This window comes from Glycine max, chromosome 4 (genome assembly GCF_000004515.6).
Source record: "Glycine max cultivar Williams 82 chromosome 4, Glycine_max_v4.0, whole genome shotgun sequence".
In the NCBI taxonomy this organism is placed as follows: Eukaryota; Viridiplantae; Streptophyta; class Magnoliopsida; order Fabales; family Fabaceae; genus Glycine; species Glycine max.
In genome coordinates this window covers 2,853,767-2,881,117 of record NC_016091.4, presented here as the reverse complement: position 1 = coordinate 2,881,117, position 27,351 = coordinate 2,853,767, and the positions used below count along the sequence as shown (strand labels likewise).

The 27,351-nt window shown below is 31.8% G+C and overlaps 1 protein-coding gene and 2 pseudogenes across 2 annotated transcripts; all 3 read right to left on the bottom strand.

The window, feature by feature from the left end:
• Positions 1 to 457: 457 nt before the first annotated feature.
• On the bottom strand, positions 458 to 3,943 carry LOC100807025 (uncharacterized). Its single transcript, XM_006577943.4, has 3 exons — positions 1,737 to 3,943; positions 1,287 to 1,329; positions 458 to 1,198 (listed from the first exon to the last, which is right to left on the bottom strand). The coding sequence occupies exons 1-3, from the start codon at positions 1,766 to 1,768 to the stop codon at positions 824 to 826; spliced, it is 450 nt and encodes a 149-aa protein (XP_006578006.1). The 5' UTR covers positions 1,769 to 3,943; the 3' UTR covers positions 458 to 823.
• Positions 3,944 to 4,320: 377 nt separating this feature from the next.
• LOC100806487 (uncharacterized) lies at positions 4,321 to 9,135 on the bottom strand (annotated as a pseudogene).
• A 2,516-nt stretch (positions 9,136 to 11,651) lies between these two features.
• On the bottom strand, positions 11,652 to 17,771 carry LOC100805964 (mitogen-activated protein kinase kinase kinase 5-like; annotated as a pseudogene). Its single transcript, XR_413770.4, has 12 exons — positions 17,289 to 17,771; positions 17,061 to 17,194; positions 16,105 to 16,633; positions 15,747 to 15,834; positions 14,772 to 14,834; positions 14,497 to 14,660; positions 13,961 to 14,036; positions 13,750 to 13,809; positions 13,535 to 13,660; positions 12,519 to 12,740; positions 12,253 to 12,359; positions 11,652 to 12,135 (listed from the first exon to the last, which is right to left on the bottom strand). The product of XR_413770.4 is annotated as a mitogen-activated protein kinase kinase kinase 5-like (transcript).
• Positions 17,772 to 27,351: the final 9,580 nt, after the last annotated feature.

Sequence of the window (27,351 nt, the reverse complement as noted above, 5' to 3'; positions counted from 1 at the left end):
GCTTAAGTTACCATTCCGGCATTGCCAAAGATGAAGTTCATTTTCTGATTCAGTCTGAAAACATGAAAAAGCTTTTGGTATCATGGCAGCTAATAAGAAAAACATTGTATTTCCACTCGTCTATTTGCATATTTAATCCTTTCCTGGGATGATATATCCATTTATGTTGTTACTTCTTCTACCCATTTATATTATTATTCTACTAATATCATGTTTCACCAAGCTCCACCTTTGCCAGAGGAATAGAACTCTTGAAGAACCACCTTAAGCATGGGTCAAGATTTGTTGTGCCATCTCATATCAAGATATTAACGTGTCAAAACAATATGATATAAAACTTGCAACTTGCTAGAAATCTATTTAATATAAAACTGTTAAATATTTATATTATCTTGATTCTTGTCTGCTTATCGCACTCTAATTAATAGAACTCTTCACATAATAAAAGTGTTGCTAATACATGTCATTAAGTAGCAGTTTAATATTAACGAAACAAGAATACTTGGGAGGCTGTGAGAGTGTGACCCCAATAATATATTCTAAGGTACATAACTAAAGTGTTAAACGGCCTCTGTAAAGTTACAGTGAAGCCAGGGATAGTGGGATACTGCATGAAGGAGTAGATGGTGCAGCCTTATATATTGCAGATAGAAATTACATCTGAAGACTAAATTTTGGTAACTACTTGAGGAGGGTGATTCGATAGGACAAAAAGGAAAAACAAAAGAACGACGAAAATTGAAACAATAATAACAAGACAACAAAATATCGAAATGAACTATGATATTTTTTTACATATATAAAAAAAACACCCTGATAGAAATCAAAGGTTAGGTGGCGATGTCTGAGAAGATTGTTCTGGTCGCTTGGTTTCTTGACAAGCGTGGATGGGTGTTGCAGGAACTGAGTTGCTTGACTCACTGACTCTTGTGGGAAGTGAGAGGTTAATTCTGCCATCAATGCAAGATGAACACTTTCTCTCTGCCCAGCTTTCAACATCGTATTGGCCATGCCCCATGATTCTTCTTCCTGAACAAAGCCTTCCAATCATAACAGCAATTACGCCCAAAACAATTACAACGACCAGAACTCCAATCAAGGGACCAATGGACTCATGTGATGATTGTTGTGTCACACTGATCATTGGAGGAGGTTGTTCTTGTTGTTGGTACATTGGCATTGTTGACATTTTGACCACCTGCTATGTTTAAATGGTACATTGATGAAGCAATTGGAAAATAAATAATGAATCAATATAATGCAGAAACAAGGAGAAAGAGAATTACTTGGGGGTGGGGTGTTTGAGCTTTGCGGTGTGAGGTTCTTCTTCTAAGGAGCAAGATAAAGATAATTAGAAAAGGACATTGAAATGGTGAAGGTAAAAAAGAGTGTTGTCATACTTGGATGGATGCTAGTTAGTTGAGATGTTATGGTGAGTGGTGACACATTCTCATTCTGAAATTCTTTTTGCGAAAGATGACCAGACGAGAGTTATAAAGCAGATAAAGGGAGAAGAGTTTTCCATTGTTTTTTATTTATATACTTATTTTGAGATCAAATCCTGGAGGGTTTTGATTAGAGTTCAAGTGGAAGGGTTATTATGGTATTGTTAAAATTTATTAATATTATCATTACCTGAGTCTGAGCTGAGGGAGGAACCCCGAGGGACAGTAAAAGGACGAAAGGAAAGGCGAAAGAAATCAGAAAAGTGGAATCTTTGGAGGAAAAGTGGTTACCCTTTTCTCGAGAAGCCCTTTTCAAACAACATCGAAAAGCTTTTACAGGAGTCCGGGTACAACCTTAACAATACGGTAGAAACTCTTTTTTAATTCCAAGTGCGTCAACATCTCATTCCAGAATGAATGCTTTGGCTCCATCCCTTCTCAGGACGAGGTAGGGTAGGGTAATCACTCAACATGGTCCACAGTCCACACCCAATATTAGTCTTCTTTTTTTTCCCCACTTTCCTATGTCTCTATTGTCTGTCACTCTTTTGCAAGTAAATTTATTTTGATACCATAAAAAATATATTTTGAATAAATTGTTCAAATGAGAGTAACAGACATTACTCCAATTCAAATGGCTTAAGAATTTGAATTATTTGCAACAATCGTTGGAAAGAACTCGGGGATCTATCTAGAGCATCATGCATTCTTTGGAGATTGTAATGGCCAATAACCATTCCACCATTGTCATACTACTCATTGGGAGTTTCATGACATTGCTTTGCTTTCTTGGATTTCTTGTGTTTAGTCGTGATCCACATTTCTATAACTGTGTTGCTGTCGCTCACTCAATGCCAGAATTGTGTTTCTTATGGTTTTATATCAGAGGTGTTCATTCTGGGGATGCCCCTTTAAATGCTAATATTCCTGGACCACTGTTTTAGATCAAGAGTCGAGAACTTTTACAGTTGTTATCCCTCATCCTGAATGTTTCCGGCACGGTACTTACTAGTGTTTAGTTGAGATTATTATTGAAAAAACAGTTACAAAAGAATGTTATTACTTTTAAAACGTTAAGAAATCAAGTAATGTTTTTATTAAAAAAATTATTACTATTATCTTCAATGCACCAGCACATATTTTTTTTTAACAGAAACCAAATAATTTCTAATATTAATTCCTTACTGTGGTGATTGGAATGAAATTTGGAACGAAATTCACTCCTAATCAGCAAAAACACGTAGAAGCTAGATCTAGTTGCTTTTCATTGGACGTAGTTTATCACATTTTCACCCATTCCATTTCCAAACACACGGTGAATAGTAACATTCAATAATTATTTTCAAAAGCTTTATAAAATCTGACATTTTAAAATAAATTAAAACAACCATGAGAGAGAACCCAGCGGCAGGCTTACACAATCAGACAAAAAAGTAGGAGTTGATCCTACGTAGCTGACATATAACCACCGACTCACGAAAGCTGCCAGACAAGTGGCCCTGCAGTTACAGACACACGGGTAACAACAGCCTCCAATTTTTCCCCCTTCACAAAGCTCAAAGGTCAAGCAAATGGAGGAGGATATTCTCTCTCAAAATACTTTACAACGTGAAAGCAGGTGCAGAACTATTCTCATATTCAGATTGAACAATTCTACCCAGGGACCTTCCCCAACCTTGAAGTAACACTTCTAGAACTGGAGGTGGCAGTCATCAAATTTCCATTAGCAGACATGTAGAAATAGTTGTAGTTAATTCTTGTCACCAAATCAGCCCAAATGAGGAAAGTGCCCCACGTTTAGTTTGAATGATAAAACCCGAAAAACCCAGGGTAAGAGTTACTATATTTTTAAGTAATCACACAAACACCACCTTTTTCTTTTCCAGAAGGTGGGGGAGGGGAAAGGAAAGGGGAAGGTACAACCAGATTCTTCTGGTAGTGTTTAAATCTCAGCATTTAATTTCACGCACTAAGAGTACCATCTTAAATGCAGATAAATTTGCATGCAATATGCCATAGGCAAATGGGTAAAATGCTATCAAAATAATATTGGGAGAATTATTCTTCAGCGTTATTTGATACCATCAAATACCATTTTGGTGTGTAATTATGTATCCTTTTTATTTCTTTATGTAAAAAAGCTATGGAATAATCACTTTCCATAACAAAACATTATTTTGTAATAAAATATTGAAATATAATAAACATTAATCATTCCTCCCCCGATTTTGTGTTTATGTTGTAAGGAGAGGTTAGTTGAAGGGAAATTTGAGAAAAGAAATAGTTGCATGTCAAATCAAGCACCAAACTGAACTATGGTGTCCCCGATTGGGTAGTCAACTATGATTCCCCAATAATGTTTTTAGGGACAAGTTTTTTCTCTAGTAGACGTCTACATTCATAAAGACATGAACTTTTACAGTTAACAAGTGCAATGCCAATCAACTTGGCAAAATCAATCAAATAAATTTAAACTATTTTATTTAATGTACAGTGCTAATTCGAGGGCATAAAACAATCACCAAAGCCTTTCCAAAAACAAATTCTTCGGATAAGCCATTTAAATCTATATCTGTTTTAAGGTTTTCACTAAAGAGTTTTTCTTGGTCTTTTTCTACCTCTAATTACTGTGCTATCATGTATCAAATCAACTCATCTAACTTGGTCATCTATTGGTCCAAATCCTTTCCCTCTAAATTGAGGGCATCATAATTCTAAAATCAATATGTTACAGAGCAATTACAGATTATAATATCATTGCAAGTTTGTGACACTCAATAATAGCAAGCACACAATTCATGTGAACATTTTGTTATCAGATCTGTAAATTTCCCCAGTGATCAGTTTCTCTTGCATATTTATATAAACATCTTCATGAGGAAAATGATGCTGCATATGTATTTTAGTCAGAGTATAAAGAATCCATTATTTTCATCAAGACCAGGTAGAACTGGCAGCCACATAGTTAAAATAAATTCTGTAGAAGAATACCCTTAGTAAGAAAGCAATGCAATCATCAAACTGTTGTCTATCCGGTCCACTTCCATCTCACACCTTGCTTTGATTGCAGAAACAGCTCCACCGCTACCTAATGTCTGTTGTATGTTATAAAAATCTAAAGCTATGCCAAGGATGCTGTTGATGCGGCTGGCAATAAGAGCCCCCTGAATGAAATAAAGAATGCAGAAACTACTGAAGCTTGCTCCATTATAATTTATAAATAGACCAGTCAAAACATGATAAATGGGGAACAAAAACACCCAAATTGAGAGATATGATGAATCACCAGCTTATCAGGAACCACAAAGCATTGCCGCTGAATTGATAAGATGTAAGCCTCATGGACTTCAATGACTTCATCCAGAGATTTTGCTGCAGTCATACCTTCGCATAGTTCCCGCCATAGAAATTGTAGTAACAGATAAAAATGCTCAGGTTCCCTTCCCAAAAAGCAGAACCATGTAAGCATGAGTGTATAATAATGGGAAGATTCCATTGTGTGATTAGTGATTATCATAAAAGGAATTAAAGGGCATTAAAAACTAGAACTTGCCATTTTATTAGTAGATTAGCAGGCTCTACTATTATTTGTGTTTATGCTAGATCATTTCTTCAATGCCAATTAATCATGTCCCATGTATATAGTGTGCTTTACAGATAAATCTTTTCTTGGAGAAATTATTTTTATAATTATCTTAATACAATGTGCATACCCGATCCATAACATATTGGTGAAAAGCATCCACAAAATGAAGGAGTTTCTGCTCCACTAACCAATGATGCTTTCTGTTGTTTGTAGCAGATCCCTTACCCTGCAAAGGATGATTGCAGTTTCAAACCTTACAGTAAATGTCCACAATTTAGTAAAATGCAAAACTAGATTGTTAAGTTTATTCTAGGAAAGATTTAGCTGAAGGAGGACATGCTCCACCAAAGAGAAATGGGGAATAATCTATGGAAGCACCTTCCACTTCCATCTCCGCACTTTATCTAATACAAATTTTGCACGCTTGACCTTCAACAAGAACCGCATCACCTAAAATATATATTTATTTAAACTAAAAGTACAATAGAGCTAGTAAAAAGAACCAACCAGATAGCAGGAACAAACATCATAATCTGAATGATGAAAAAAATTAAAAGGCCAAGGCAAAAAGTGAAAAAATCCCAAAAGCAAGCTAGACACCTGGTTGTACTTCTTAATTGCCTCAGTATTTGCAATGAGTTCAAGAGGCCAAGGAACCTGCCAATTCCAAATTTCCTATATACCCATTTATAATTTTTTGTAACGAAGCTCATATTCTTAAATAGGAATTCAGTTAGAAAGGCAGAATAAATTAACTAAAGAATGACCCTATACGTGAATTTGAGCATATCAAGGCCATTAATTCCAAAGCTATTGACATGACTTTGAGGAGGCGTACTCAAAACAACACCAGCTGTGCTAGCTTCCTCATCACTGTCAACATGATTTTTGGTTATCGACACTACCAATGAGTCTGGAGCACTTAACAGCATACAATCAGCAGAATTTCTGATTGATTCCTGTAATTGATATGCATAAATAGTGTAAAAAACAAAGCCATATAAAGATTCCTAAATTCATTAAATAAACTGAAGCACACAATACAATCCATCATTATAGGAGGTATATACAGCAATAGCCACATCACATGACCGCAATCATTTTTACTCACTACAAGTTCACCAAACCAGTATAAGAGGTAGAAGCGGAGTAGCCTCAATTTAACATCCCCATCATCTTTTTTCAAAGCATTTAATTTGAGGATTTGTGAGACAAGTAGACAACTTCATGTGCCATCATTTTACCATTGATTCAATATGCCTCAAAAATACCAATAACAAAATGGGCTTTATAAAAGAAACTCCACAATAAAACCATTACAGATGACTATGGTTTACAGTAATAAGAAAATAAAATGAGATAAGAAAATAACATTGATACATAACCAATCAATATTGCTTTTTTATTGAAACAAAAAAAAACTCCATTCCAATTATAACGGCAACAGTCAATAGGTCCAATTCATGCATGCAAGGTAGAATTGGAATCTAAATTAAAAAAGATGGTTCTACAGTAAATTCCAACCAGTAGATAACATGTATCAAAATTTGCAGGGTAGTAAGAAAGAAAGATTAAGACCAGAGGAACATGATACAATAAGACACACAAACATGCTCATCCAGTGAAACACACCTAACTATGATCCCACAAAATCATGTCACAGAGAAAGGAGAAAAACTGTGAAAATCAGTTAATCATACCATCAAGTTCCCAATGGTACTTCATCCTAGTCAAGAAGTAATATATCTATAGACAAAGTCACACATGGATAAGTAACAGATACAGTCACTAAAAGGCCCCATATCCTATTAAGTTAGCCACACATAATAGGGTGCTGAGGTCCTTTCTAGTTGGCTTACACATTATGACACTGTATAAATTTACTCTCTCAGGATGGAATTAGCCAAAGATCTTACGAACTTTGTCATTTATCAAACATTAATGATAACCTGTTCCATTAATCCTCAAACCATAGAATAAATTTAAACATAATTTAATGTAAGAAATTAGAACTTAGAAGCAACTTTCTAGCCTAACTTGAAGAATAAATTGCAGCAGAAGTTAGACGGACTCTAAATAGAGTAGAACCAAAAAAGTCTACCAGAGCAAATAGCATAAAATAACAGTTTAACAAAATCAAGTACATCTACCTGTAATGTTGTGTTTAACTCAAAATCATCATCCCATGCTTCACCCTTATCCAACTTGTTGAAAATTACAGTCAAAAAGTGTTGCAGCAAATCACCTGCACAAGACAAAATATCAACACCTGTTCTCTTCAAAATAGAGCTTATATATTGTATACTGTTAAACCCTGGATATGATGATGGTTTAATTTAATTCACCTGCTTCTGAATGTAGACGGTTAGGCAGTACTGCATAATAACCAGAGGAAGTGGAGTAGTTCTTAGGTCAACATTTTGCATCCAATGAAGAACTCTTGAAATAAGACTGCTGTTTCTCTGAAAAGGCAAGAGCTCTGACACGGGAAGATCATCCTGTTTTCATATCAAATATTTGTTCAATATACCAAAGTACTGCATCCTAAATCTAAAGCTGCTCAGGGTACCAAGTAGAAATACCTGAAACAAAGGCAATATAGTGGGAAAAGGAAACAACATTTCTAACAGCTTTCTGTCATCCTGTGAGCGAAGGTATTCAGATTCACCAAAGTGAAAGCCAAAAGTATAGTTCATTCCTTCACTATCAGAAAATGCAGCATTTTCTCCACCAAATATAGCCTTTCTTAAACCCTAATCATTTAATGAAGGCAAGCTGAATTTTTGAGATAAATTCAATGTTTTCAAGGCATCCCTATTCTTTCCAAGGTTTTTTTGACATACAGTAATAACTTGATTTTCTATGTATGACCTCAAGAGAAGCACTTCGTCATCAATAGCTCTAGCCCCTCTCAGCTCTCTCGTGTCATTATTTATGTCTTTTGTATTTTAGCTTCAAATCAGCTGATCTTTTCTGAAATAATGTATCAATCAAGAACTTATACCATGTCTTTTTTGAGTAAGGTGGAGCAATTAATTTTTCATTATTGTCATTATCTGGTTTTTCCTCATTTACATGAGATACATTGGAAGAAAAAGATACAGATTCATACCAGTTGTTTTGCCAAAAGTACTTACAAACATGGTCGCCATGACCAACAAATCCAACTAGTGATACAGAAAAACCTTCGGGCAACGTTAACCCAGCCATTCTTTGAGAAGGATATAAACCATATAGTTTAAACATTTGGTATTTCCAATCTCATAATTGCTTCTATTTGCTACAATTCACTGAGGAATCCGGTACATAGTGCATCAGCTGCAAATGTTTTCCAGCAGAAACTACTGATTTAGTTAAATCCTTAATAAAAAAAGGACAGGCTGGACGATCTCAAATGCCCTGCTCTTTTCCTTTAACTGTACTAGACAAAGAGATGGAATTCTCCTATCCATTTCCTTGTCATTTGATGCTGGCACAGGATCATTGACATAATTCGTGGAAGAGAAGAATTCTGAATCTAATTTGCTATGCTGTAGCCTTCTTAACAAATAACTCTTCTCCCAGAACTCAGCCTCATCAACTGAGACTTCTTTATCAGTAAAAAAGGACATCTGAAAAGAGAGGTGGCACAATCAATATAACATTTTAATAAATGTTTAGATTAACTTATTTTATGTTTTGAAAAGTTTGCAATGGGAAGCTTTTGGCTGAAAAGTTTTGATTTTGTTTGTACATAAAGATTGAGTGTCTGCAAAGCAAATCCTCATAACCACTTGAAGAATGTAACAGGAGGGCTGAAAGACATTCTTTTGCAATTCTTGCACCAATGGAAAACTCAATGTGAGTATTTCTTAGTTAAATTAAACAACAGAACAGAACATAGAGAAAGAACTTCTTTCCCCTCAAGGAATAGACAGATTCAATAACCATTACCTCACCAAAAGGATCATCAAGAATTCCTTCAAAAAGCCAGGAATCAAGACCCTCAATGTATGGCAACAAGCTTCCAACATACATATAAAGCACCATCTGATAAGCTTCCTCCGGTGATTAGAATAGTTTTTAGAGTTTATCATCCTGAGCCCAAAACAAAATGTTCAAAAAATCAAGTCACGACCTCACCACCTTGTACAAGACACACTTCGTCAAGCTTCTTATGAAGGTAGTCAAGCACATGAACTGTGAGTTCTGCTGCCGGTACAGACAGACCAAACTCAAAGTATACAGCAGGAATAGCCTCATGCACCACTCCAAATAGGAACTCAGCGCCTGAGCAAAGACTGAATCCAACGAATGGCCATCAGATACTATGACAAACTCACAACCGCCAAAACAAACTAAATTTCGAGAGATGCCTTTCAAAGAAAATTCCAAATGTAGAAACCAACTTAAAAAACCAACTAGTCTACATACAAACATAACCCTAACTCTGCTAGAGTTTAGAATTTAAAGAAAACAGAAACCTCGATAAGGAATTAGCCAATCCTAACAAGGTTGGGGTGGTTACACAATCTGCATTGCTGGTGGACGTTTCCTCCTTCAAGGCAATATTCCGCAACCCCTGCGTATCAACACGTAAACCGGATTTTAAAAAGAGAAAATTCCATAGAGAATAATAGCATGTGTAAAGTTGGATCCTATCTATCCTATGAGTGTGTTATTAGAAAGAAACCTTGAGGCACACAAATGCGTTCAAAGTAGGAGGAGATTTTGGCACTGCGGTTTCGACTTTGTTGAGTGTAATAGCCACCAATTGGAGACACGTGGCTGCGTGGATAAACTGATTGAGCAGAGAGTGAAGACTTTTCTGTGAGAGATGACTAACGTACACTCCGCTCTTTGCACGGAAAATGTTTGCATTTTTATCCCAAAAGAATGGGGGACCAGAAAACCCTTGCAGCATTCGTAGAACACCTCGCACCTTTCATCAATTAAAAAATTGGATGCTGAAACGCACAATTGAATTGCCACGTTCATTAAAAGTGTGATTGGATGAGGGAGAAATTTTAAATAATTGAAATTCTTTTATGCTCGTTGGTGGGAAGAGAGAAGGCGAGGAAAATAAAAGAAGAAAAGGAAAGTGAGGAGTGTGGAGTGATCGAAATTCGAAACGAAATATGGCTTTCAAATGTTAATGGCGGAGGTGACTAACCACTGAGTCTGCCCGAGAGGACACGCGTATCAATTGGGCAGCGCACGGGCCGATTTGGATTGTACCCCAACATTTCCTTCCTACACCTCCCATATTGTATCCTGCACCTCCCATATTTTGAATACCCCCAAACTACCCTTTTATATTATAACTCTCCTCTTCCTTCTCCACGAGGTCCTTACATGCACTCCCTCTGGTACTCCTTCGTTGGTTCTTTTGGTGTCAAGGTTGTGAGGTTGGTGTGTTTTCTCCCATTTTTATTTAGGTTATGTTATTCACACAATGCTTTCCAAAATAAGACTAATGGAAAGGGAATCCATAATAGGTATTCTGGAAGTGAATTTTTGGCTTACAAAAAGGCCACTTCAAAACCCAATATAAATTCTATAATAGTCATTCTGATTACTTAATAAACTTGTTTTGGATATACCCAGTATGGATAATGTTATATACATTCCAGATTGAGTGTTCTAAAATATATATAGCATTATCCAAAATGGGTATTCCATAATGGGTTTTTTAAGTAATTGAAATGGTTATACAACAACTTATATTGGTTTCCAAAATGACCTTTTTTGCAAGACAAAATTTTACTTCTAGAATGACCGTTTTGGAATTCTTGTTCCACAATAGATGTCCCTTCACATACCAGAAACCCATCCAAACCCATAGATGATGACATGTAAAGGAGCTTTCCTTCAATGGCGATGTGCAAAGGAAGGAGATGGAAGGTAGTAGTATGACGTTGTGAGAAGGGCGCAGGGGTTGGCGTAGTAGAGGACGAGCTCATTGTCATCATGGGTGAAAGAGGTGTCATTGTGGAATGAGTATGCTTGTGAGGGAGGTGTCATCATGGGTGTTGTGGTTGTGATTAGTCTAAGAGAGGTGTTAGGGTTAGGGAAGGGAGGTGCAGGATTGAGATAATCTATTTTAATCTTTTCAGACATTCATTTTTGGGAGGTGTTAATTAAGGGAGTGCAAAATTCAAATGCCCTACCAGAGAAGACATGCATATCAATTGGGCTGCACATGGGCCGATTTGGACTAAACTTTCAATCCATTTGGAATGTACTCCAAAATTTGTTTTGCAATTGCCTTGGATCGATCTTGATCTAAAATTCGAAACCAATTTAAATGATGTGTACTCAAATTAAGTAATCTCAAGTTTGAGCTTTAAACATGTAGTTGAGTTAAATACTATACAACTTATAATTATTTTATATGACTCAAACAAAATTATTTCTTGTAAAAGATTTTTGTGTTCTTATATTAAAAAAATGTATTCATATTAATTTAATCATCAATTTATATTAAAACGTTTATTCCTTATTAAACCGTGATAATTGATTTTTCAACACTAACATAAATGAGAGCTAATCTATACAGGTCAGGTCACAGGTGTGTCAAAGATGAAGGGTTTGAGAGAGAATGTAAATTGCATACTACTCTTAAATGTAAAATAAAAAAATAAAAGACAAAATCCTAAAATATCATATAATCAATTAAATTTACATGTGAATTTGTCGCCTGGTAATAGGTTCAACTAACCTAGCTTGTTATTATGTACATAATAACTGCAAATGAATGTGAATTTATCATTTCTTTTAACACTTCAGGTTGATATATTTTTCAATATCGTGTAAGACTGTCTAGCTTCTAAATCCCTGCTATGATAATTGCCCTTATCCACTAAGAGTGCTGAACTCCCGAAGAAATTTATGCTCCAGTCCCTGTCACGACCCTTCTAAGTTCAATCGAAATCTTAGCTGTGACATGCTTCACATGTTCCTGATGATTTTCATAACAGCACTGAGGGGGATGTTGCTGGGATTGGTTACAGTCATGTGGTTATGGGCACTAGGTTTCAAGGGAGACTGAGGACTGTTCAAGGAGAATCACGAGAAGATGTGACATGATTAGAATCCTCGAAATCATATTTTTTTGAAGTGTCACTGTAAAAAACAAAATAAAGGGAATGGTGCCAATCATTCAGGTAGAGCCATAAGCTTATTACGAAATTTAACATTTATAATGTAGAATACCAACAGCAAATAATGACGAAAATATACCCTATTAAATTATGAATTTTGTTAAATAACCGTGCGCGAAAGGATGCTGACACTACGCCACGGCTGTTTCTTGAACTGTTACTGGGACTATGCCTACGTGAATCATCCTACGAAGCACAAAAAATTGAACAAGTTATGTCTTTACATGAAAAATTATTTAATGGTTCCAGGACCATGGTGTTTCTGGTCAATCTTCACATGACATATAATCAACTTTTATTAACTTTTTTCTGGTAAATTAAAAAAACTCAGCTACATGAACTTACTCCTGGTCCAGCGTCTCCTCTGGGACAGCTTTGCCCTTGTGAATGAACTTGAACATCTTGCTCATGCAAATTTTGTACAAAGGCGTGTGTAAGAAGCACTGCTGCTGATGGTCGTTCTGCTGGATTCCTTTTGAAACACTGCTGAAGGAAATCCTGTCCCTCTGAAGACAAACTTTCAGGTATATCCGGGGATTTGTGCAGTACCTTGAACATGGCTTGAGGCTAGTACACAGAATACAACTAGGTCATTAAATTTTCCCAAGTAACCAAACCTGAGCATACTAATATAAAAGATAGGAATATCTAAGGGATGCAAGGATATTCAAATGCCTTGCTTAGACACATGTGAGAAAGCACAATCAAATAAATATGTATTAATATTAACAACACTGGAACTGGTACATGGTTCAAGTTAAAGGGTGTTTGGTATGTGGAGTCTTTTTTATTCCTAAAGGAAGTGAGAATTCTGTTCTTTAGGAATCATTCATTTAGGATTATTATAATTTATAAATGTTTTTCGTATGCCTGAAATATTCCTCAGAAAGTTACACAATGTTTCATGAGTATGCCTAAAACTTTCACACATTCATATCTTGGATTCCCACCTCCCTTTCTTGAAAAAAAAATAATGGGAAATGTGAGGGAAAAAAAATTCATGCAAATGCTAGTTTCCTGAGAATGTATTTTAAGAACATCATTTTAAACATGGGATTTTAAGATTCCTAGAAATTTAGAAAACTTAAAGGAATTCCCCTACCAAAGAAGGGGAAAAACCCATGCAGAATGTAGAGCATAGCATAAGTAGTTCTCTTGCTGATAATTTTTCCAATGAGAATTATTATTAAATTCCATGCCAAAGAAGGGAAAGGAGAACTGCTACAATGAAGATGTTTGTTTTGCATAATTGCCCTGCCACCCAACAGAGGTAGATGGATTTTTTATCTTCTTATATTAAACCAACAAGTTAATATGTGCAATCCTCTATAATGAGTTCACATGCATAAATAGGTGCTCACCCCTTCAAATTCGCTCCAAGGAGGTTTTCCTGTCAGCATTTCGATGATAGTGCACCCTAAGCTCCATATATCAATGGCCATGGCAATGTCAGGACTGGATTCTTTCTTTATGGCAGCCTTCATGAGCTTCAATCAACAAATTACAGTAAAAAAAGGGGCACGTCATTACTCATTCCCCATCTAAAACTCCATAGATAATACAACTAATAAATTACCTCAGGAGCCATCCAGTAGGGACTTCCCTTCAATGAAAGTTCATATGATTTCTCTGTCAGCTGAAGAAGCAGAGAGTTCAAATTACAAAACCAGCAGAAAAGGAAAACGAAATGCTGGTTTCAATGATAATTGATAAACTAATTGTGACAGGCTGACCGCTTATTAGTGACAAGTTAATACATGTAAGCCAAAAAGAACTTCAGAACTCACAATTTTTGACACCCCAAAATCTGCAAGCTTAACACTGCCTGATGCATCGACCAACAAGTTTGCACCTTTGATATCCCTAAAGAACCATATACAACAATGGTAATCAGGTTTTATTAGCTAAAAAGCAGAAAGGGGGGGGGGGGGGAGAGAGAGAGAGAGAGAGAGAGCTTATCTAAGCTTATAAATATAGCTTAAGACTCACATAAGCTCTTTTGATCTTAAAATAAGTTTCCTTCCTAGTGTAGTTTATCAAAATTTTAGTTTATTCCAACAAGTTTCATGATCAAATTTATGGTATAAGCTCTAATGGAATAAAATTTTATTACATAAATGCTTAAGTTGTTTATCCAAGAAACTTCTATCAGATCAAGACCAAGTTCCATACGATCTTTTTTATTTGTTTGAGCTACGATTTTAGCTAGAATCAACTTGTTCATCAGATGTCAGTACATAGTGCATATGATATGAGATATAACAAGTCATCATTTAGAGAAATAAAATGAGGTAAATTAGTTCCTTTCATAAAAAGTTGTTACCTGTGAATAGTCTTGGTACCATGTAAGTATGCCAATCCAGAGAGAATATGTCGTGTGAAATTGCGAACCACGGACTCTGTCATAGCTCCACAATGTTCATGCATAAACTTATGAAGTGATCCAGGATGAACATACTCCATATATATGTACAATCGATCACCAACCTGAAAACCAAGATGTTTCACAAATTCATCTTATTCACAAGAACAAAGATCCTTAAATTTTTTCTGTAAACTGTAAATTATATTTGGAACGAGAACCAATAATTAACTCACTATTTCACTGCCATAATACTGCACAATGTTGGGGTGGTGTAACTGACGGAGAATTCTGATTTCCTGAAACATGGGACTATTCAGAACAACAGGCTCTAACACCAGCCAATTGGCAAATGCATACAAACAATTAGAGTACATAAGAAAAGACTTCATTGCAATGGGAAAAAAATAACAATTAATGAAAGAGAAATGTGAACTGTAATTCAAAATTCTTTACAAACTATATTAGTTTGGCTTCTATTTATTTATAAACAAATCATAGTACTAAGGCTTATATTCAAAACCTCTCCTTGTTTGTATGGTAAAACTTGTGTTTGCTTGAGTGTGATAATGACTTAATCTTTGCCTTTTACTGTTAAACAAATATAGGAACTTGTTCTAGTTATCAGAACAGAGAATAGGATACTCAATATACTAACTTCTCCTAGTGTTAGTGTGTGTGTGTGCATTTTTGTGAACTGTACCAAGAGTGTAATTGATTGAAAATTTTAGTTTCTGTATTAGTAAAAAAATAAATCTTGGCACAGAAGCTCATAGGGTAAAACTACTGTTTCAGTGTGTTTTCTACTTAATTTAAGTTTCTTTACTGTATTTAACAAATCTTGGATTATTGGTTCTAGTTATCAGAACGATGAATTGGAAAACACGATACAGGAACTGAAATGAACCCGTGACAGGAGTGGAGGATGGAAACAAATTAAAGCTGACGACACTATTATTAATATTAAGATCAAAATAATATTCTTTTGTGTTCCAAGTAAATTTTCAAACAATTATGATGTTGGCTCATGGGTTTCGTTCACATTGACAGTTAACCTACAGTGACAATGCAGCTATATCCAACTGTAAGGCAGTATTCACAACTAATCAAATTGTGCTATGGAGTTGATCATGTTGCATTCATATATTTTTTACTATAGCCATAATATTGTTTTTGAAAATAATTAAATTAAAAACACATAGGGGAAGAACCTGCTCAAGTTGCTTTATGCAGTCAGCAGATTTAGGATCATCAGGGAACAGATCCACCTCTTTCATTGCACACGAGGCTCCAGTCTCTCTGACGCAAACAGAACAGGAATGCGTGTGAGTAACTACAGAAAAGTTAAAAGTGTAAAGCAGATAACAGAAAGGCTTTAAAATACAGTCAACAGCCACAAAAACAGTCCACAATCTTGCAAAATCAAGGTTTTTCAGATAGCAATTACAACCACATCCATCGCATTTATCAGCAATTTTCCATAATATTAAAGATCATAATGAAACCATGACTGTGCAACAATTTAAAACCTTGCACAACAGGCTATATAAGGAAGGATGAAGTGCATACAAGTTGGTTGCATGATAAACAGATCCATATGATCCGCGCCCTATAAGTTTTCCTTTCTGCCATTGACCTTTCATTGAAGGTGAGTTTTCAGTGGTGAGGTTTGCCATAGTTGGTTGTTGCTGCGGAGATGAGTGTGTGGTCTGTGGTGAAGCTCTAGGAGGAAGGGGCAGTGGATGTGGATGTGGATGTGCATCCACATGATTATTTTCAGGCCACACTCTGGAGCTAAATTTACGAAGCTGAGACCCCTCTTGATTGAGGTGACTCCCAGGGCTGCGCAGAGGAGACAGGTCTGGACTCTGAGCAGTTTTAGCCGGTGACACTTTCAAAATGTCATTAAAATCTTGAGGAAAAATTATGGAAGGATCATAGAAATCTACATTGCTGGATCTACGTGGACTAGTAACAGGACTGGAGAATATGCTGTTGGGGGCACTCTTGGCCGCAAAATGCAATCTCAAGTTGGAAACATTTTCAGAGTCATTGTCATGAGAGAGTTCTCTATGATCTTTACACGAACTAGTATTGCCTGTCTCAACAACCACACGAGAAGTGAAAAAACTAAAACATCTCCTATATTTAATATTTAGTCCTGAGAAATTATTATACAGTTTAGGACCACCACATATTCATAATCTCAGTCAAACTCTACTTAACACGTTATATGGAGATTGATCGGACAATAGGCATGTGCTGCTCCAAGATCATATAATAATTTCTCTATGAGAAAAGAAATTATTCCATGATTCAGAACATGTAATCTCAATTAATCTCCATGTCATCACATGAAAGTATCACATTTCTCAATTTACGAAAAAGAGTTAATAACGCGTGAGATATAGAATGATCCTAAACCATATGATTCCAATCATACAAGGATTTTCTTTAGAGAGTGAATTCCTAGCATTTCTCTTTCTCTAATGCCTGAGGTGCTGCTACAAGAGTGGAGAACTCACCTGCCAACACTCTTGCAGGCGGAATATTTACTCTCAAATCAAATTTAGCATTTGGAGTCGCCGGATCAAAAGAAGGTCTACTCAAATTGCTCGCAGACCTTAAACTCCTCACAGGATCATGATCAACCGACCTTCTGAAACGTAAAAGAAAAAAAATCACAAACGAAACAGCATGTGACACGACACGTTTGACCGTGTAGAAAGGAACAGCGGCGATGCTAAAATTACCTGTGAAAAGCGAAAGCAGGATGTTCGAAAGGGGGAGATCCGAGGTGATGATGGTCGTGTCGGCGGGTCAACGGGGAATCGGGACGCGGAAGGGGTTGAGGAACCGCAGAGGAAGACCAATGGTCGGAACTGGAAGCGGACTTAAAGGAAGGAAGAGGAGAAGCGGGTAGAGAGGAAGTTGAATGCAGACCAGCGTCTTTGTCAGTGAGGTAACGAAGCTTCCTCTGTCGGGTGAGCCTACGTTGGTGAATGGTAGGTGAAGGAGAAGAAAGCTTCTTAGAGTTGGTGGCACTCATTGCTGTTGCTAATTGAGAAGAAGGTCGTCATGTATTGTGATATGTGAGAGTTGGTGTGCCACGGCAAAGCCAGAAGTGCCCGGGGAAGGAAACACCTACGCTGCTTCTTTGCCTATTCAAATTGCCTCTTGGGTTGAACGGCGAATATTTTCGCTTTCATGGTCAACACTTCTGACTTTGGATTAAATTAATCTTGTTAAAATAAGAAAGGCCTCTTGACTTGGGCTTCCAGGTCTAAACTCAAACCTAACCTACTACAACTCCACACACCATTCCCCTCCAAACTTATCTCATTGGGACCCTATCAAGTCCCTTGCTTCACATTTTCATTTTTTGCAATGTCATATGCAAATTTCAAGGCTTTAAATGTTGATTTTCTTACAACTTATCTTCACATTCATTTTCATTTTTGTTTAGTCCTTTTAATGTCGTAAGTTTGAATTTTAATCTATATAATTACATTTTATTTTAGCCTTGATTCATGTGATTTTATTATATTTTAGTTTTAATCCTTTAACCTTTAATGATAACAAACATGAATTCAAATGATTATATTTTTTTATAAGTGCATTTTGCAACACTTTTCAACTCGTTGAAAGTTTATTTGGGATACATATAATTTTTTTCTCCAAACTTAATTTAGTTTTAATTTAATTCCTTAAATTTATAAAGTTTATTTGATTTTTTAAAGTGTCTCCATTAAACCAAAATATTTTTTTGTCAATGTTGATTGGCTAACGTCATAAATGCTCATATGACTAACATCATTTTGTATCTTTTATTACACATTCAAGTCATGATTTAAATCAAACTTAGTCGAACAAAAAAATCTCATGAATCACATATTTTATGTGGTTTAATTTGATTTTTGAATCTTGTTGTAAAAATCAAATCAAACTATATATTATAATTATATTAATCTTATTTCATGGATATTTAGCATTATGTAGCTACCTTCACAAAATATATATATATATATATATATATATATATATATATATATATATATATATAGCTAATATTATTTTAAACTTTTAATGATTATAATATGTGATTTGTAGTGTATTTTCTATAATAAATTTATAATATGTGATTTTTTTAGTAATTAATAATAATTATTAAATAACTTTAACATTTCTTTTACTTTATAATCAAAATACATATTTTATTTTTATATTATAAAAAGATGTATCAATATTTTTAAAAAAATAATATTAAATATCAAGTGATCAACCATTTATTATGTTGTGAAAAGAGTTGATAATATTTTTTTATAATAATATTAAATATAAGTAAAAAATATATTTTCAACTAAAATATGGGAAACAAAATTTAATAAGAAAAATAAAATTTATTTTTTAAAAATATAACATAATTAATTATGTAAGTTTAGTTAATATATTTTATATTATGATAATAAATTAAAATTAAAATAAAATGCAAATTGAATCAAATCAAATAAAAAAATGGTTTAATTTGATTCAAATTTGATTTAAATTGTTTGTTTTATTTAAATCAAATTACATCATTATTTTCTATTTGATTCATATGAATTTTTCTTTAAAAATTAGACTAAACCGCACTGCAAACATCATTACTTCAAGATATCAAAATAAAACTTTTAAATATAAGAAATTAAACTAAAATAAAAATTGAATGCGAGGGATTAAAATTATTTTTAACCTTTTATTTTATTAATTTAAAAGTTTATCTAAGCAAAATAGACATATTTGATGAAATACATGTTCTTGTAATTTGTATTTTTTAAATGTTTATTCAAGTAGCATTTTTACTTTTTAATTCTTGTTTTTTTTTTCATTTTTCATCCGTGATATTTTTTGATAGTATCTTGTTTATTTGTGTATTGCACTTATTGTGATAGTATTGTTAGCAATAATAATTTAATTTTTAAAATTACAAAATTGGGTTTTTAAAGTATAAAAAAACTAAAATTAATCGTCGATTTTTAAAAGTATAAAAATACACAAATAATCAAAATTATAAGAATTAAAGGATGTAAATTAATTTAAGATTATAAAATACGTGACGTGACCCACGGAAGAAGATACAAAAAATGCGACACGAGCATAAGAAATAAATAAATACCAAAAAATTACAGACACGGAAATAGTCAGAGACGGCAGGTTGACAAAACTCCGCATTCTACAATGCGCGCGTCCGTAACAAACTGAAGTGTTTTTTTTTGGTATTATATTAGTATTAATATGCAAAACAAAAAATATTAAGAGATTTTGAGCCTTTTGAAAATAAATTAATTTTAAAAAAATTGAAGTTTAAAGATTTTTATATTACTTTTTAATTATAGCTGGCGTGCAGTAAGATTTTTAAATTTTATAATAATTTCTTTAAAAGATATTTTAGTGACAAATTTTTGTCGATTGACCGTTATATATCTTTGCGCTAATAATGTATTTAAAATGAAATTCATGTTTTTCATTTCTTAAATTGAAAGAGAACTATTGCTTTAAAAAAAGAAGAGATAATTGAAGTGTTTCCTGCGTAAAAAACACAAAAATTAGCTAGTTTTAAATTGCGCTTTTATATTGTACTAAAAAATCATCATTGAATCGCAAAGGTATGTGACCGTTGGATAATGATTTGGTACCATGAATGTATATATATATAAGCTAGATAAAAGTTTTAAATGACTATTAATATTTAATATAAATTACTCCTAAACTGTACTATCCAAATAATTTTAGGGATACTGTTCAATTATTTATTCCTCAATTTAATCCAATAAATATACATGTGTTATAAATTTAGTAATTATTAAACAATTTTAACATTAACTGAATTATCTTTTACTTAATGTTTTCTATTTTTAATAAATATTTTAATAAAAATTAAATTAACAAGTAAGTCACATATATTTTGGTTTCTTAAAAATTTGAAAAGATGAAAGTTTTAAAATGCCAAATGTATTTAATATTTTTTTTAATTTTTAAAATAGATAGTTTAAAATAAATTAAAAGTTATAAACAATAGATATGTTAAAAATGACAACCAACATGAAGTAATATATTTTTCTCTTTCGTGACGATGTTTATTTCGTATAAAATGAAAAATGAAAATAAACAAAAAAAATTGCAAGTCAAATAGGGAAAGTTTCTGTAAGAGCGTGATTCACAGTCAAATAAATTTTTGCCGAAGCTCGCAGTAATCTTGTATGTTACGCACAGAAATTGTTAATTAAACAAAAATAACTATGTTTTAAAAAAAATTAAATAAAAGTATATTATACTGGAACATTAAAAATTAAAAAAAAGTAAGTCAATGCCTTATTTTAAATCATTTAATTAATATTTTAAGGATATCTTTAAAAGCTCTAATCATCCATGAAAACTAGAATTTACATGCTCTTCAATTATTGTATTTTTTTTGTTTTAATTTGAAAATAACGCCAAAATTTAACTTTTCATAGTTTTAGTTTTCAATAATTTTAATCAAAATGAAAGAAAAAATACATATAAAATTATTTCTATTTTTTTAGATCCCGTGACATTATTGTAAAATATTCTTAATTTTATGTATTATTAATCTTTATATGCAAATTTAACTGACTATGTATAGTGAGGAAACTTTCTTCTTACATTTTAAGAGTATTCTCACTCAAGTATAGATCCCCCTCCCTCATGTTAATAGTTGATTATTTTAAAAATAGATAGTACATAGAGGGCCGGGGAGGGGGAGATTATGATTTATCTATTTTTAAAGTATTTTAGCATATTTCCTCTTTGCATAAATTATAATATCTATTTTGAATTAAATGTTTTTAGAAGTTACTATTCAATAAAAGTAATTTAAAAAAATTCTTCAACTAGAGTGTTTTAAGTGTATTTTTCTTAATATCTTATCTATTTCAATTAGTTATTTTATATTTTTTTCAATTAAATTTTAATATTTTTTTAAAATTATTGATAACTAAATATAATATTATATCATAATATAATTTTTTATTATAAATATAAAATATAATTTATTTATTTGTAATAATTATTTTGTTATAAATTTAATTATAATATTATTTATATATTTGAAAATATTTAGTTATTATAATTTTAGTTATATATAATAAATATTTATCATGTGCATTGCACAGGCCAGGCTAAAATGCCTGCAATTGATAAAAAATTATTGACAAAAATATTTAAGTCACAAAAAATTGTTAATGCCTTTAATTTTTTTTAATAATTAGCCAATAATGTACGAGTACTTGGTTTCTTCACAATTTGGTATCCTTTTTTTTATTATTTCGTAATAGTTTTCTTACATGATCTTTTTCTTTTATTTTATGATGCACGCAATTTTTTAATATAAGTATCTTTTTAGTTATATTAGACTACGTTTTTATATATTTCATTTATAAATAATTATATTCTACAATTTATATATAGGCATAAATAATCATAAAAATAAAGAATATTTTTTGTATAAATAATATAAAATATAATAAGCATAATATTATAGAAAAAATATATTATTATCTGCATTAAATGGATGATAATTTGAGGATTTATTGGGTTCAGATTTTATAAATTATATTATATTTCGAGGATTTATATTCAAGTTATATTTTTTAGTTACCTTGGATTATATATTATTTTATAAAATATATCTTTTAAAAAATACATATTAATAATTTAACTTCTTAGTTTCGTAAAATAATTTTTTGATCCTTAAAATTTATATTTGATTAAAATAATTGATAAGATTATACTAGTAGATGGGAGATTCAAAAACATGATTTACTCTAAAATAAAGGCACGACTATCTTATCAAAATTTTATGATGACACAACAAGTAGATGATGAACTATCAATTTCGTCATTGGGTCATTGATTAAAGATGTTAAAATATAAAACAAAAACATTCACACCATTAAACACCATTTGCATGATTAGCCGAGAATCATATTCGCAAATGATGTTCTCAGTCTTCGACATCCCGTGATTGCATGCAAGTTTTAACATGTATTCTACTGTATAAATATGTAATTATATTGCTTAAATATGTTTTACTTCTTATAAAATATAATAGTTTTGGTTTCTGTAAAACCAATATGCATTTTTTAATTCTTTTAAAATTTAAAATTATTATTATTTTCCCTATAAAATGAGTAAATTTTAGTTTTGATCCTCATAGAATATATATATATATATATATATATATATATATATATATATATGTAAAATGTAAAATAATTATTGTTGGTCGCTTAACATTCCTTTTACCATAGATAAATAATATTTATTTCACATATTTAGAACAATTTTTTAAGAGATATCACATGTGTAACATGATATCACAAACACTAATATGTGTAACGTAAATTTGTCGGTTGATCTTTCATTAAACATAAATAATTAATGAATGTCACATACAAAAATAATAATTTTATATTTCATAGATATAAAAAAAGCAAACATTTTTTTTCCAAGGGAATATTGGATTGTATATATACATTTGTGATTAAAAACAATCCATTATTTTACTATAATGAAAATAAAATAGTAAATAATTATTTCTACTTTCTTACACCATGGTTTTGTGGGATAGTTTTTTTATATATAGGAATTGTGGGATAGAGTTGATTGGTTGATTTTTGGCTGTAATTAATCCAAACACACTTACAAAGAATTACTTTCTGTTCTGGAAATGAACCCGCCATGGAAGTCCCCTGTCTACATTTGGCATCAAGTGTAGTCAAGGAATGTTCCAACAATCATTGCCACACTTGGGGGAGATGGTGTTCCAAAATGTCATCAATCTGTTGTAACACAAATAACAAAAATTAATCAGATAAAAACATATAGGAAATTAAGCAAAGAAATAGGTAAGCGAAAATTTCCATTAGAAAAAAAATCTGAGATTAAAAACATGTAATAATTTCTCCTGTTGATTAAAACTGTGTCTTCTGTGCGCAGTTTATTTAAACTTTAAAAAAATCCATTTTAAAATAAGTGTTTTTTATATAAATATTTTTTTAAAATTTAATAGAAAATAATTTTTTTAGATAAATACATAAAAAATTATCTATTTTATTAAAATAAATACTTATTTTAACAAATGAATTTAAAGAAACTGATTGTATATATAACATATAAATTAAGTTCTTACTAATAAGCGTTTTTAGAATATTTTATTAAGAAATTAAAAAAATATTTTATATAAAAATCATATAAAAACATAAAAAATATCATCAGCAATTTAATTTTTCACTTCCAATAAAAAGCTATGAACTTTAACTTTCTTAAAGATTGTTATGTAAACTATAGAGCATGATAAACAGGACTTTCCTTGTGTTACTCGTGAAATGAGTATGTATTGGTTGAATTGAATACGTCAACGCATAGGATTTGGGGTCTCACAGCGGAGTTTTCTAGGTGTTTAAGACTTGTTCTAGTTGTACAACAACAATATCCGCTCGAACATTCTCTCCATAAATATTTTATCTCACTTTTCTTTCTCAACTCTTTTTACCTCTTTATTGTAGAAATTAATAACACGAGAAGAAGTAAGAATAATGTTACTCTGTTTTTGACTTTTACTTTATTTTTTTATCTAGCTATTGTTGTACTGCGCTAACGAATTAACCGTCATGCCATTTCCGGTCCTCACCGTCACCGCTTCAAATTAGTGTTTTCCAGATATTTTTGTTATTAAGTAATTTTTATGTGAACTTTATTAAAATTAAAATGGGGTTAATATTTATTAATAAAATTTACACAAATTTATTTTATTTATAACAAAAATTAACCAGGTGAAAATTCACTTATCAATAATATTTATAAATCTGTCCGGCTACCAAAATTATTTCCACGTGTTACAAAACTATGCTCTAACTTTTATTTTATTTTATTTTTTATATTTGCATTTTGAAAAAACAGGTTCTGTTTTGCTTTTCCGGGCCGTGGTCTGCACGCGGCATACCAATCTAGTTTTAAAAATAAGGTTTATTTAATAATTTTTATAAATATATACCAAAAGTTTTTATTAAGTCAAGTTCATTAAATTTTATATGATTAAAAAAATTAGTTAATATTTTGGTCCAAAAAAAATCAATGTAAATTTTAAAATATTATCTATAATTTAATTTTTAGGTTTATAAATTGATTATATAACAATTCATCTTTATAATTTGAATATGCGTATATAAAGCTTGAACGAGAAGATACTTATTTTTTAATATCCAAACTCTTTTAAATAGTTGATGTGATTCCTCCAACATGAAGTATCTCATATTTTATCTTTTGTCTTTTTATTTGTTTCAAATAATATTATTCAAATTTCAGTCAATCTATTATAATCTAAATTTAAAATTTAAATTTTATCGCACCATATCAAATTAATAAACATGTAAACCAACATATGTATGTATATCATTCTGCAAAATGAAATTTGCAAAAATAACAAAATTATTATCTAAAATTTATTAAAACTTAAATTCTAAATAAGGCTATAGCCAGATCTCGTAACTTTGACAATATAATTCTGCAAGAGAATTGGGCACCAACCCACTAAAGAGGACTGTTTGAGTTAAATCATCGACTTTCTGATCAGGAAGCTCTCCAAGAAGCCAGATTCAGAAGTCAACTTCTCAACCAAATTTGAAAGCCCGTCTTTTGCATCTGGAAGGGAAAAAAAAAACATGGTGAACTGCTGCTCATCTTGGTCTTTTTAGTAGCGAATACCAAGGACTTTGAAACCATCAAAAGCCCTAAAAAACTGCTTCCTGAACTGCCATTAAGAAGGTGAAAATCATAGTCTTTTGTGAGTGAAGCATAAAACCTATCATTCCATTCTCCTTTGAAGTATAGTGCATTTGCAAAGATGAGTCTGGTTAAACTGTTAACTTATCCCGGAGGAAGAATTTAACATGGCCATTTGTTTCCTTTCAACCCAAGAATTAACTTGTTTGGCCACTTCAACAGCCTTAAAAACAATATAACTGTATAAATTGATCAGCCAATATTTCTATATAAAAAAATTAACCTTTTGGCTAATCTTATTTTATGTCATCAAGCAAAATATACTGAGAACCTTTGGATGACGGCATACAATACTTCATTCTATAAGGGAAGAGCCTACTTTCTAAACTGAAAAGTTTGATTGTTTTCAAGTGACTTCCAAAAGCATTTTACTAATTATTGAAGAACTATGTGGAGGGTTTGCCTATAAGAAACATGACGGCTAGATGCTGTCTCCTATGCCACCAAAACAAGGATTGTATTATAGTGAACTTAAAGCAAGGGAAGCAAAAGATATAAAGTGAGTTGGATGATTAAGATACAAGAAAATGGCCTTTGTTTTGATTCTCCAACAGACTTATCTGCTCCATGTCCTTTGCATAGTGTTATATATTGTTCACTCTTGATAGGTTATTTAAAATTCAGATCATTGATTTTTGATTGGGTTTCCCTTTTCAAACAGATATAGTCGTTGGTTACAAATCCTAACAGTTTGAAAATCTTCTTCTAATCCCTTTTTTTCTCTCTCAAAAGTGACAGCACCTGACCACAACACACAACACACTTAATTAATTGGCCTTTCTCACTCTCAAGTCTAAAACCAGTCGTCTATGTCACCACATAACAAACTGTACAGTCCCTAACCACTTCCGTTAAGTTGAAGCTTCTGGCTGCTACCCACCTCACGCCGATTCTCGTTGCACCCGCGACCTTCGACCAAGGTTACGAAACTAAGGAACCCATAGTCCGTCTCATTTGTTTTCCTCCTTTGTGCCCTTATTACTGGTTTATTAGTTCACTTTTCAGTCCGAAAATGGTTGGCACTTGTGTTCTAATATCTCCCTGCGTGTGTTTAGTTTTTAGTTCTTGGCTTCTTGCTTCATTAGTGTTCTGATGCCTGTGCCTTTTATTGTTGTTACTTTTGTGAGTTTGTATTGTTAATGTTATTATAAGTTTATAACCAAGTGAAGAGGTGATTCAATATTTTTAAACTTCTATTTCTCTCATTAACAACTATTCATTACTCTTTATTCTCATGGTTTTTTTTAACTTCTATTTTTTTAATTTAAAATATGCAAAGAGACACAAAATACATAAAAATAAATCAACATAATTGATGTCGTGTTGTTTTATTGCTAGTTTTATATCATTATTTTATGTTTTCATGTATTATAAAATCATTAAGAGCATTTCTAATAAGAGTACTCATATTAGTTACTTACTTAATTTTATGTAATGTTGTTTAATTTTTTTCTTTGATTGAAGTTGATAATATGAAGTTGCTTATATAAATGATCGTTACTTAACAAATTTATATCAAATATTTTTTAAGCATTATAAGATTTATAAAATTAAATTAAATATTTACTTCAAAAATCTTACTATTAAAAGTTAATTTTCATATAAAATATTTAGATTTATGTAAAATTATAAGACTTATATTTTATTTAAATTTAAAGTGTATTAAAGTGAATTTTCATATAAAATATTTAAATTTATGTAAAATTAAACATGTTATTTTTTTTTTATTATCAAAGTGTTTTATTGGAATTTTTATTTTATTTTTTAATTTAAAATATAGTTATAGCAATTAAGATAATTAAAAAAAACATATTTTGGTCAAATCAATCAACTGAATTATGACAATCAATCGTGATTTGAACATTATAATTGATCGTGCAATTATATATTTTACTTCAAATTGATTGATAACATTAATAATATATTTTGATTCAAAAATCCTTCCAAAAATAAATGTTACAAAATTTATGTTGA

Coding starts and splice junctions, on each gene's coding strand:
- LOC100807025 (XM_006577943.4), bottom strand. CDS start 1,768: ATGTTGTTTGAAAAGGGCTTCTCGAGAAAAGG. Junction 1,330..1,736: donor AAGGGCTTCTCGAGAAAAGG/GTAACCACTTTT, acceptor CTTGCTCCTTAG/AAGAAGAACCTCACACCGCA. Junction 1,199..1,286: donor CTCAAACACCCCACCCCCAA/GTAATTCTCTTT, acceptor TAAACATAGCAG/GTGGTCAAAATGTCAACAAT.